This window comes from Rutidosis leptorrhynchoides, chromosome 3, assembly GCF_046630445.1.
Source record: "Rutidosis leptorrhynchoides isolate AG116_Rl617_1_P2 chromosome 3, CSIRO_AGI_Rlap_v1, whole genome shotgun sequence".
Classification (NCBI taxonomy): domain Eukaryota; kingdom Viridiplantae; phylum Streptophyta; class Magnoliopsida; order Asterales; family Asteraceae; genus Rutidosis; species Rutidosis leptorrhynchoides.
The window spans coordinates 221,573,815-221,585,992 of record NC_092335.1 but is presented as its reverse complement, the minus strand read 5'-3'; the positions used below and the strand labels follow the sequence as shown (position 1 = coordinate 221,585,992).

The 12,178-nt window shown below is 33.8% G+C and overlaps 1 protein-coding gene across 1 annotated transcript; it reads right to left on the bottom strand.

The window, feature by feature from the left end:
* Positions 1-5,085: 5,085 nt before the first annotated feature.
* LOC139897240 (uncharacterized) lies at positions 5,086-10,839 on the bottom strand. Its single transcript, XM_071879933.1, has 5 exons — positions 10,403-10,839; positions 9,701-10,144; positions 8,787-8,879; positions 7,942-8,081; positions 5,086-5,754 (listed from the first exon to the last, which is right to left on the bottom strand). Exons 1-5 carry the CDS (start codon positions 10,796-10,798, stop codon positions 5,313-5,315), a joined length of 1,515 nt encoding a protein of 504 aa, XP_071736034.1. The 5' UTR covers positions 10,799-10,839; the 3' UTR covers positions 5,086-5,312.
* Positions 10,840-12,178: the final 1,339 nt, after the last annotated feature.

The window sequence follows — 12,178 nt, the reverse complement described above, 5'->3', positions numbered from 1 at the left end:
TAGAGGATGAATCAAATCCATCCCGTAAGGAAGTAAAGTCTTCCGAATTGACACACTTGCTAACTTATGTTAGAAGATGTAGTCCAGAACAGCTGTAGGTTGACGAAAAATCTTGAAAAGTCATCCCTAAAATCGGCTGGAAATCCACCTAACCTCAGCATCAAACAGGGTTTTTGGTGGTCAGACTTATCCTAACCATGAGATGGATCTGTCTCGTACAATGGGGGGGCACAATGCAAATTAGCTTTTAAGACTAATGAATCTAATCCCCAGATGGATGATCTCCGTAAAGATTAACCGCATCTATGTTTGACCGCGGTCAACATACATATGCCATAACAAATTGAGGTGTGCAAACTCATGGTTCACCGATGATATTTGGACACGATATAATTTTGTTCTAAAACTTATGCTATTTTATGAATTATATTTGTGTAAAACTATTTTTGGACATTTGGCTTCAAGTTCCATGATACTACAATCATGGGGGCGAATAGCTTGCTAATCGCCGACTGAGACTTCGGTTTTCAGTTACCCTCAACCGGAATTTGAGGTTAAAACCGGAAAACGTGTCTAGTGTAAAAACTAGCATGACATTTTATAAAATCATAAAACGTTTTCACAAGGTCCAATTTCCCTAAGGATCCAAATTTTTAAACCCTAATCACGAGTTTCAACTTTGTTTCTGTTGTCAGAATTTCATTTCGTGTAGTGTGCGTGTCATCCAATAAATATTGTGTAGTGTTTCCAATGTGTTTCATAAAGCGTGTGTTTTCAATTCGTGTGGTGTGTGTGTGAAAAAAAAAGCGAAAAAAAAAAGAGAAAAGAAAAAAAAAGAATAGTGTGTGGATTGATTTGATATGTTTGATTCTTGTAAGTTTAGTATTGCTTGAGGACAAGCAACGTTCAAGTGTGGGGTATTTTGATATTGCTCATAATGAACATATATTTAGTCGCAATATCAATCCTAAATAATAGGTTGTTATATATATTTGTGTTGTATTTCTATTGTAATTATATAAATAGATAAAAGTGAAGACGGAATGCGAAAATGAAGATTAAATCAAGAAAATAGTCAAAATGCTCATTGTACAAGTTATACTCTGAAAAAAGTGCAAGTTCGTGAAGCATGAGTAAAAATTGTCGGCAACCAAGTTAGTGATTTCCATACAAACTTGCACAATGGATTAAACTATATATTTAAAGTTAGGCCAGATTCAGATTACAACTTCAAATGGGACGGTGGCTTTGGTGTGTTTAATATTATTTCCCTTGGTCCTATACAGCAAAAAGAGGATGAATACACTCAAGTTTACCTACTACTTCAAAATATAATATGGAGCAATAATATGGAGCACTAATGTAAGGGGAGCAGGTGTAGGATTTTTAAAAGATCCACTTCAACTAAAATTGGATATATATGAGGGAGTGTGTGCGTACAGAAAAAGGGCAAGAGAGAGAGTTCCAAAAACCAAGTTCCAATATTCAAGTTAAATATATACACTTGAAACATATATTTGAGAGTGCGTACAGAGTGAGAGTTTAAAAAGAGTTCCACAATTAGTCAATATACACTCACATATTTTACGCAGCAGAAATTTGGGATAGATACTACACAAATATTTAGTCTTTTATTTTCATGTACCAGTATTATTTTCAGTTCCACACGCAATATTTAGGATAGTTTTTGTATCAAAGGGTGTATTGTTCGTGATTAAGGGTATTATTGTACGCGTGAAAGGGTGTTGTTATTGTAATTTTTCTACCGTTTGAAGTTAATGAAAGTGAAGAATTTTTAGTAAGTATATTCCGTTAAAATTATCGTTATCAATTTTTATCGTTATTATTATGTTTGTATATTTTTATTTTTATGTTTTCCTTAGTATAATGAGTAGCTAATTTCCCTAGTGTTTGCTTAGATGTAGAGCCCCTAGTGAAATGGATTGTTATCATTTGCAAAATAAAAATGTAACTTAAGTGTTTTTAATATTGAGCCTAATTAAATGAACCATTATTATGTAATTGGATATTTAACCCCTGTCACTTAATTTATGAGATAAAAATAACGAAAGTTATTTTTATTTATATAAATTAAGCTTCAACATTAAAAGTGATTTAGACGAGTTTTATGAATAATTTACTAACACTAAATTAGGAATAAAGTTCGGTGGTTTGGGTAATATCACTAGTCACATAAAAGTGAAATTGTAAAAAGGGAAACCGTTATGATTTGGGTTTTGGCGAAGGTCAAAACTGGGTTGGGTCTCGGCCTAAACACTTAGGGACTAGTAACTAACTAAATAAAATCCGGTGAAAATTAGATTTAATTCAGTTAGTCAAAACTTTATATTTTTTCGAAAGGAAAATATAAGTTTATTACTAAACATTTTTATACGAGCTTAAACTTAAAACAATCCATGGATCTAGGGGTGACACATTTAAGTAAACACTCCTATTTTTATATATTGTAAAATCATTATTATCATTATTATTTACGTATTATTATTATTCACTAAAAAAAAATATCACTCCGTATAATTAAACATATCACTCCGTATAATTAACATATCATGTAATTTAGGGTTTCATATATTTTAGGTTAAAATTTAGGGTTTCATATAATTTAGGTCAAAATTAGGGTTTTGAATAGAATATTTTTATAATTAGGTTATTAATTTATATTAGGTTATAATTAGGTTATAATTAGGTTAGAATGTTTTAATCTTATAATTAGTATTAATATAATTTAAAATTAGTAATTAGCTTATAATTAGTTAATTATTATAATTCCTATTAGTTTATATTAATTTTAATTAAAACATGTCATTTAGTTAATTTAAATAAATTTATATTATAATTGCTCAAAACAAAATTCTAAATATATAGTTTTATTAAAAGTTATTGTTTTAACTAATTATCATCTAGTAATAAAATTGTCGCATCATAATTAGTATAATTTCATTTAGTATCTTTTTAAGTTAATTCTTGTAATATTGTAATTTTATTTTATTTAGTAAATTAGTTTAAGTTATTTTCTTTTACTGTTACTATAAATTCCTAATCCAAAACCCCCCTTTAATTAAGTTTGACATCAAAGACTATTAAAAACCATTAAACACTCCATCTCCCTGTGGAACGAATCGGATTTACCAATAAACTAAACTACACGGATAGGACCAGTTGCCTATATATGTGTGAAATCAACCCGAATTCATTAAAACACCATATATACAAGAAATCAATTCGTGTAACAAAATAACTCAAATCCGTTCAAAATAAAGGTTACGTTTCAACGCATCAAACGGTAACTGAAAGAACTCTCTGGCAGTGTCTAGAGCATCTTGCATTACTGATATAGGTATCCCATGGTTTATCACCTTCAAACCACATTAATATTTTGTTATCAAGCAAATTACTAACTCGTTAATGTTTGTGAGCATTTCACATTTCAATGAAATTTCAATAGATTTCTTCTTATTCTTAAACATTGACCTGAAAAATGTATGAATGATGCACGTTCTTGATCAATGGAAATGGGTCACTTCCATGTTTATTTTATTTTTAATGTGTCAAATGTAGAAAAGTAGATAATCGCGTAAGCAGACAAAAGTCGTTAACGTGTATTCAAATGCTTACGATGTTTTCAATCATTTTATTTTGAAGAGTTATCTTCATTTGAATCATATAGATTTGGTAATCATCAAATTTGATGGTTCGTTTATTTAATAAATACAAAAACGTGGACGAAGAAAATTGCGGGTTAACCCGGCCCGTTTTGGCCCAAACCCTTTCATGTGTATAATGTTACACAACCCGACCATTTTTAAAAGTTTGCGTCTGCGTGAGCAGATACCTGAAAGAAACCGAGTTTGTTGCAGGCAGTATGAATTTCATTGATTGCTTGAGACCTAAATAAAGGATCGTTCAACAAGGAAAGATCAATGAGAGGGAGGCTATATGAAGGGTGATCCGTGAGGCTCGGGTTTGGTCTTTGTGGTGGTGGAAGAACATATCGTTCGGGTATGTTTTCGCCACCCTCAAGACTAAGTGTCCTGGCACTGGTAAATGAACTTTCTGATATTTCTCCCTGTTTCATTTTTATCTGTTTCCTTGATATGAATGTTAAAGCAATTAATATGTGTAATGACTAATGAGATCTTTATGTGAGTCTTGAATTGTCTATTTATAAGCAAAACAAGATCTAACCTGATCTTCTTTGTCATATGCAAGTGAATCCTTATTATTAGGAAAAGAATAGTTGTTTCTGAACCTTCTATTAGAAACTAAATTAAAGTTTTTATGATAATGCTATCTTATATCTTATGTCAAACTTTATTTTATTCGCCGGTCCTATATTTAGGCAAAGAAAGAAATAGTTATGAACAATACCGTAGCGCATATCCTAGTGGTTATATACGTTCAGTAAAAAATGATCCACAGTTTCAATTTCAGCGCATACTTTTAACAATAAGTTAGGTAATTTTCTTCTCAAATGTTAGCTCTGAGACCGGTTGGTGGGGGCCAATTAGTGGGACAGCATGAGGACCGGTTTAATGTTCTTTTTTATTATTATTATTATTATTTATTATTTATGTTGGTACCTGATGGGTGGGTAAACTGATTGTTACAAACCAGTGTGGATGTCACATAATTGAAATACCCTTGATTTCATTCGTTGGTGGGACCATGGGGTGTGGGGCCCATGCAATCTCTCGTAACTGAATGACCATTCCTGCATATGTAAGGGTATCTATGATGTGCAAGTTAACTTAGCTGTCAAGTTTCGAATGACATCACCGGTCACATGTTGTTGTCTATTCCATATCTGGGCTAAAACATGATATTTCCGTACACTGCTATCGAAATCTGTCATCATCATATCTTATGTTTCCATATTTATCGATAGTAAACTGGTAACTTACTGCCTTGCAACTTTAAACGGAGAAAGTTTTGACTTGGAACAGTTGCTACCTCTATACTATGAGAGTTGATAACTTATGCTTAAACAACGAAACTTTTACCTGTTTACGTTAACCAGGGATGTCGAGTTCGTTACTTCGTTTTACTCAGTTGTACGTAGCTTAACTATGATAATGAGTGACCGTTTTTTCACTCTTTCCCATGCCACTCCAAAATCTGTTAAAAACCGACACCTCTTATCAAGGCGTCAATTACTAGACCAAATGTGATGGTTTGAGAACATTCAAACTGATGCATGTTAATTAACACAAAACAAAGGGTACAAGACATGCCATTTTGCTGCAAGACTTGAATCTATCATCACAACTTTTTTTTATGTACACCTAGTTGACCTAAAAAGGAGGTGGCTCAGACCACCTTCTCTTGACTTCTGTTTTCGACCGAACCTCTTTTAGCTTCCCATCAGTTCCATAATCCCGTTCCATAACAAGATTAATTCCTTCATCTGAATACCATCCGACACCAATACACAAAATCCCGTCCTTGTTGACATCAACATAAGCCGTAACGCCACCTGGCAACCAAAGCATTGTGATATCCATCATGTCAAGCACCTCTTCTTCCCCAAAGTAAACAGCACTTTCGGGCAAGTTTCGTTTCTTTAACGTCTCGGTGCAAAGATACACGTATGGTGGGTCGTAGTTTTCCTCTGTATTGGTCTCGTCACCATAGATTGGTGTAGCACTTGTCTCGAACACCTTCCATGATCCCGCCAGTTCTGACGGTTGAACTCTTTTTCGTTGAGAGAATGGCTTTACATCAAAGTCCACATCACTGTTTGTATTCAAGATAAAAATATAAAGAATTAGCAGCAAAAACATTATACATCTTTTTTATCCCGATTACAACCACTTGTAACCCATATAGATTATTACGGCACCAAAGAAGAAGAAATTACACAACTAGAGGACGGAGAATAAAGGCTGTTCCAATAATCACTTACCAATTACACACAACATTACCTTTTCCTAGTACCATCAGAACTTGCGAAAACAACACAAGAGCAAAGTGCTTGAAGAAAATTATATGGAACCATATAGCATGATAAGTTTCGCTACTACAAGTATGAGTCAACAAGGATTTTCCTAATCAAAACTACATTATTTAAAAAGATACATAAATATTAAGTAGACAAGGGTCGGAAACGGGTCACGGGATAACCCGGTTAGGCCGCATATATCTGAGTAAATTATTCTTAGGGATGACAATGGCCGGAAAAAACCCGTGACCCACGGGTACCCGTGTCCGTGACGGGCGGGTATTTATGAAAAATTTTACCTGCAGGCACGGGTCGGGTAAATTTTGTACCCGTTGGAAGGTCACGGGCGGGTCACGGGTATTTCATACCCGTCGCGGGTAAAACCCGACCCGTGAATTCGTGATACCCATTTGAGTTAACCGCGAATATACCCGTTTAGCCGCATACATATACTTAAATATATATTATATAATTTAAATTTTTTAATGTTTTATTATAATTATTCGGGGGTTTTACCCGCGGGTAGTGGGTATTTGTGACTAAAAATTAGTTAAAGTGCACATTTTGTAAACCCGCGGGTGAACACGCGGGTTGCAGGTACGGGCAGAAAATTTTACCCGGTGGCGGGTATACGGGTACCCGTGGGTAAAGAAAAATCTTGGCGGGCGGGTCGCGAGTATTAAGGACCCGTGCCCATTACCCGCGGGTGCCATCTATTTATTCTCCTTTCATGGATCATGGGAAGCCTGAACCAAGGTTGAAAAGAACGTGAAACGGACACGAGTCGGTCAGGACCTTGAAAGGTCGAGTCGCTCGAGACGGACATTCACCAACATTGACTTTTAAATATTAAAACATTATATATAAATATTTTAACCATAAATATTAGAAAAATAAATGATTTACAAATAATATGACGTGCTTTAGTTTAAATAATATATAGGTTTTTTATAATTATATAGTGTTTAGTGTAATGTAGTGTATACTGTATTTATTAAATTATCTTAATACTATGTAGTCTGTGTTTTTCCTCGTTAATTTTTAAACGGGGTTCGGATTTTCATTTACACTAGAACAAGGCCAGACAAAAAGCTGACTTTTGACCTGCGTTAACCGTCTTTGACCCGACTTTTCCGTACTTTGACCTGACTTTTTAGTGTTGACCGACTAATTAGACGTTTTTGGACAAAACGGGCCAGGCTAGTAACCAAACTACCGCAGCAACCGCCGTTTGCAACCAGGGCCTGAACAAGGAAAACCTTATCCATTACTCATTTATAGATAATACGTAGGAGCGAATATATGTACCATAACTAGAATAGATACGGATAAAACATTATATGTATCACACAATTGAACTTGGTAAGCACTAAATACTTGACACATCCTTAAATTACTACTAATGGTATGCCTTGCTTTCCTCTAATTGGTTAAGTTTCCTCCTAATGAGTTATAAAGATGAGAAGTATCTCATAATTTCTAACGTTGAAGGTATAGAAAAGTTTGATAACTAAAGAGAATATCCAGATACAGATACAGGATGCAACTGGACCCTCGTGAATTAAAGCCTCGACCGTAAGGTTTGAATTGACTAGCGGCAGTCACTATAATCATCATATAGTTGCAGAAGTTTCACCATTATGTACGATAATCATAGATCTATTTTATCACCTTTTATCGGCACCAAACCCTCCAAAAGTTCAATATTATAAAGGTGGCAAATTCAACCCACTTTCTTAAAAATGAGATAATTAGGATAAAAACAAATTGGAAAGCATAGATCACAGCTAAAAAGTACAGGATGTATGTCAGTTCCAAAGTTTCCGTTAACGTGTACTTTTAATGTGTGTAACCTCCTAACTGCTTTATAAAAAAGAATCATTGCCACGTAATAATAGGGTTTTTGTAATTGTACATAACACGTCAAACTTATTTGAAAACAATGAACATTAGCAATTTGAAGTTGTTGAGTTTAATAATACCTCTTGTCAGGGAGATTAGCAGTACTGACCCACTGTTCTTCATAAATAGCAACTCTCAGGATCTGTATATCTGAACCCCCATCACTGAACTCTATGGTATGAACAATGCGCAGTCTCTTGTGACAACCTTTAACCAAACACTAAACAAACAATAGTGAGACATATAGCTACCTTTAGATAATCAATATAAATGTGATTATAAATCAATATAGAAACAGTTACTTAATGCCAACTCTCAGATATGGCAAATGCTCCCTACCTTCAGTCGCTAATGATAAGAGGTGGAAATTTATACAGGGTGGTTGGGCCGGTTAACGGGTCAAACTAAGTTCACCGCAAAAGGGTAATTTTGATAAGTCGGTCCAAATGGGCCAGGCCAGTCAGACAGCCTGAAAACACGTTTTATCTATAGTTTTAATGTCATAGTCAACGTATGAATAACTTCTTTCTCTATATATAGGAAGCTAAACCGATCGTGACAAGGAGCGCAATTGAACCTAATAAAATCGCGCCATATTAGTACATTTTGATAACATGTTGGAATAATTTAGTAACTACGAGTTAGCCAACACTTGTAAAGAGCGGTGAATTAAAGTTGAGTGGTAAAATACGTGATCAATATCTTCAAGATACAAGATTCAAGTCAGTAGGAAATAACTGCTTTCTCTTTTAATATGGTTTTTGACTGAACTGGTGAATTCAACTTAAAATTAAATACAATCTTGTACCTAAACTGAGCATCTACCCTACATATTTAGAATACATTAATTTAAATGCATACTAAAAAGCTAAATCGTAGAATTAATAAAAAAACCGCATGAGAGAAAAGCACCTTAAACACTTACTTGCTCAAACTTGAATGTCGGTGATAGGAAGTAATTGGAATCGTTAACTTCTCCAACAGGTATGTCAACTGGACCCCTTGAATAAGATCCGTCCTACAAAACAGCAAAAAAAAAAAAATTGAATAAAACTATGTACTAGGCTTAAAGTTTGGTAACTGGATCGAAGACTGGTATAGTGGTATTCCTTCAAAACTTGTTACAAGACCAGTTTAGCAACAATATCAACCCTTGGCACAAAGAAATCCAAGAGCAAATTCAAGTAATGAATTCTGTTGTCGTACTGTCATTATTATAAAACTCTGTCAAGGTATTCAAAAATTAAACTCTGTTTAACCATTACTTGAAAGATCAATTTCTAGATAGAAAATCAACTGCATAATCATGTTATCTACATTTTTAAAACATAATTTGTATCTTCAACCATATCATAACCTATTTAATGATGTCATTTACCTTGATAACAGATCAGTTTTTTCGGCTAAAATATTTTTCAGATGCATATCTTTACTTGCATAAGGTGATGCACTTGAAAAAGAGCATCAGGTTACTTATCTCCTATTTGCATCTTGGGGGTATTTGAAACATCCGTAAAACGACATCAAGTTTCTCAAAACATTTTACAAATTAGCCTTTCCTCTATCCACCTTACCAGTAATCAGAACTAAAAATATTCTTGTTTAGACTTTAATATGCCAAAATTTACAGCAGACAAGCATAATGTACATTTATAAACTTTTAAACAGAACAATGAGTCAAGTAGTTAACATATAGGTTGACTCAACAATACATACATCCCTCATTTTAATCGTGGGTCACATGTTATTCTTGCAGATAACGTATCCTTTCACAATACAAAACACTAACTTCCTTAATGACATGTGCATTACAGGTAATAAATGATAAAGTAACATTACCTCAAAAAAGACCAGACCAGGCTCCATACCCATAAGATCTTCTTCCATCACATCACTTTTTTCAAAGTCAAACGACTCGAATTTTGGAAGTACGTGGTTTTTCTTGCGTCCATCAACTGTTTCTATTGAGGATAAAGATGCATCGTCTTCTATAGAAATCTCCTTACTTTTTCTCATACGACTGAGCAACTGTCCATTTTCACCATAAGGGTTCAAGGTCACCCAATTAACTATCCTTCTAATATTAGATTTATGCCCTCCGTCCGTCGATGGTACTGCCTCGATGCGAGAAAGGGTGTAGCAGTCAAACTGATGCTCATTGTTTCTTCCAACTTCAATGGGCTCCATCTGAGCAGTTATAGGCGAGAACACTGCTCCCACTCCCTTCCATATTCCACTAACACTACTTGAAAATGTGTTCCATACTGGTATAATTACTGGTTCCTAAAAGATAAGAATCATTTTAAGCTGAAACAAAGGAACATATAATCACTTATAGTTAACAAGTTATCACTCTGAGAAATTAATTATCTTAACCTAGTTTCAGATAACTAACCCTAACTAGCTTTAAGTTCAATAATCTCCTACACTAATTAGGCCAGAACTTTTCTGGATTGTTGACACATGAGTATACTGGATTGTGTAAACAGGAATCATTATCAGCTATAAAAAATAGTAAGGATAAGATCAAAATAGTAATACCTGAGTTTGCAACACATTCTCAGTCTCAATCAACATCGAACCAGAAACCATAACTCCGTCATCATTCTCACTCACTTTCCGTCTCCGTTGCTTCACAGTTGAATTCGGCACTTTCGTCCGTCGTTTATCTCCTTTCTTCCTACGATCTCCGCCTCGATTTCCGTTCACGGCGTCGTTATCGATACTCCACACATTATCCTTCCCCTTTCCCTTTGCCACCGTCGATCTCGCTTTCCGGCGGTGGCTAGGGTTTAAGTTGGTGCACCAAACGCGAGAATATGGCTGCCGGAGCGTGGTTGATGATACATAAGAAACTGATGGTGGATGAAACCCTAGCAATTGTGTATTTGAATTTCTCCAGAATGTTCGATAAGCATCCATGAATGGCGATTGCATTGTACTTGCTTCTGCAATTTCGCGGTTAACCGTGTACCAAAAGGGATACTAATATTTGCTATTTTTGGAAAATAGCCACTAACGTTTTTGCTACTGACATTTTCGCCACATAAATTTATTTCTACTTGATTTTAACCTCATTTAATCTTAACATCTTACCATAAACATCACTGTAACATTTAATTTAGCATAAACATTACGTGTTAAACGGATAAAATTTCTCTATTAGAACTCTAAGATGAGGATGAGTATTTTTATTCATATGTATACGGTCTAACTCAGTTATCTCGTAACTATGTAATATGTGCTATTATTTCTCTGGTTAACAAAAGATATAATGCTAATGAGTTTAGAGCTTAAAATCTTTTGCTAGTATGTCAAAATTACACGTTATTTGTTATATATTGCTAGACTTGACAAGATGTGTTAAAGTCTACACTTACACTGCATTCTCGAGGCTTTTATTGGAGTAAAAAGAAAAAGAAACGAACAAATCTAAACATAATAGTCATTCTTTGCTTTTACTTTCACTTTTAATCTTAAAGAAAAAGTAAAACATTCCAAATGATATAATTAGGTCCGTAGTGATGAGGTATTTTTTTCAAGTTACCGAAAGGACTTTTGCTCTAATATAGGCGATCTAACTGAATTAAAATATTTTAAATCACTCCTTGATCAATACAAAATTTGAACTTGAGAGTTGAGACATGTTGTAAGGATCTCATTCACTAAACTCTTAGTGATGGCTACAATTGTAAAACTATTTGTAATTACTTTTTTTTTTAACTTATTCTCAATTCTAGAATGCATATATGTATTTTAAATTACATTTCTTTATATATTTTGTTAGTTTTTTCTCTTCATTCTCTTTCTTTTCTATATAACATAAACTAGTGAAAGCAGAGTTAAAGTTTTTAACTAATTAAAAATTTTATTTCAGATAACACACTAATCTCATTTTATGAAATTATTATTAAATTATATTATAATTATATATTATCATTTTAAAATTTTGAAATATTAAAATATATTAAAAGCTAAAATAAGTTTCCCTCCGTATAACAACGAACCTATAAGTAACAACTCTGGCTATTCTTCCTTCTTTTCATCTTTCCACTCAATCACACACATTACACGTACAAACTACAACGCCATGTATCGAGTAAAGAACTATTGCAACAAGTTTACGAACCTTCTATCAGTTAATTTGAGTAGGACTTGGTTTGTTGTTTATTAGTCTCCTTACGTTAACATTCTATTTTGAATTTTGAACTAGTAGTGATTCACTTTGTTACTTAATAGTTTTACTATTACCTTCTGTCAGAAAATTTGTATCAGAATTGATTCGGTTTGTTATTGCGATCTGATACAAAAGATGCT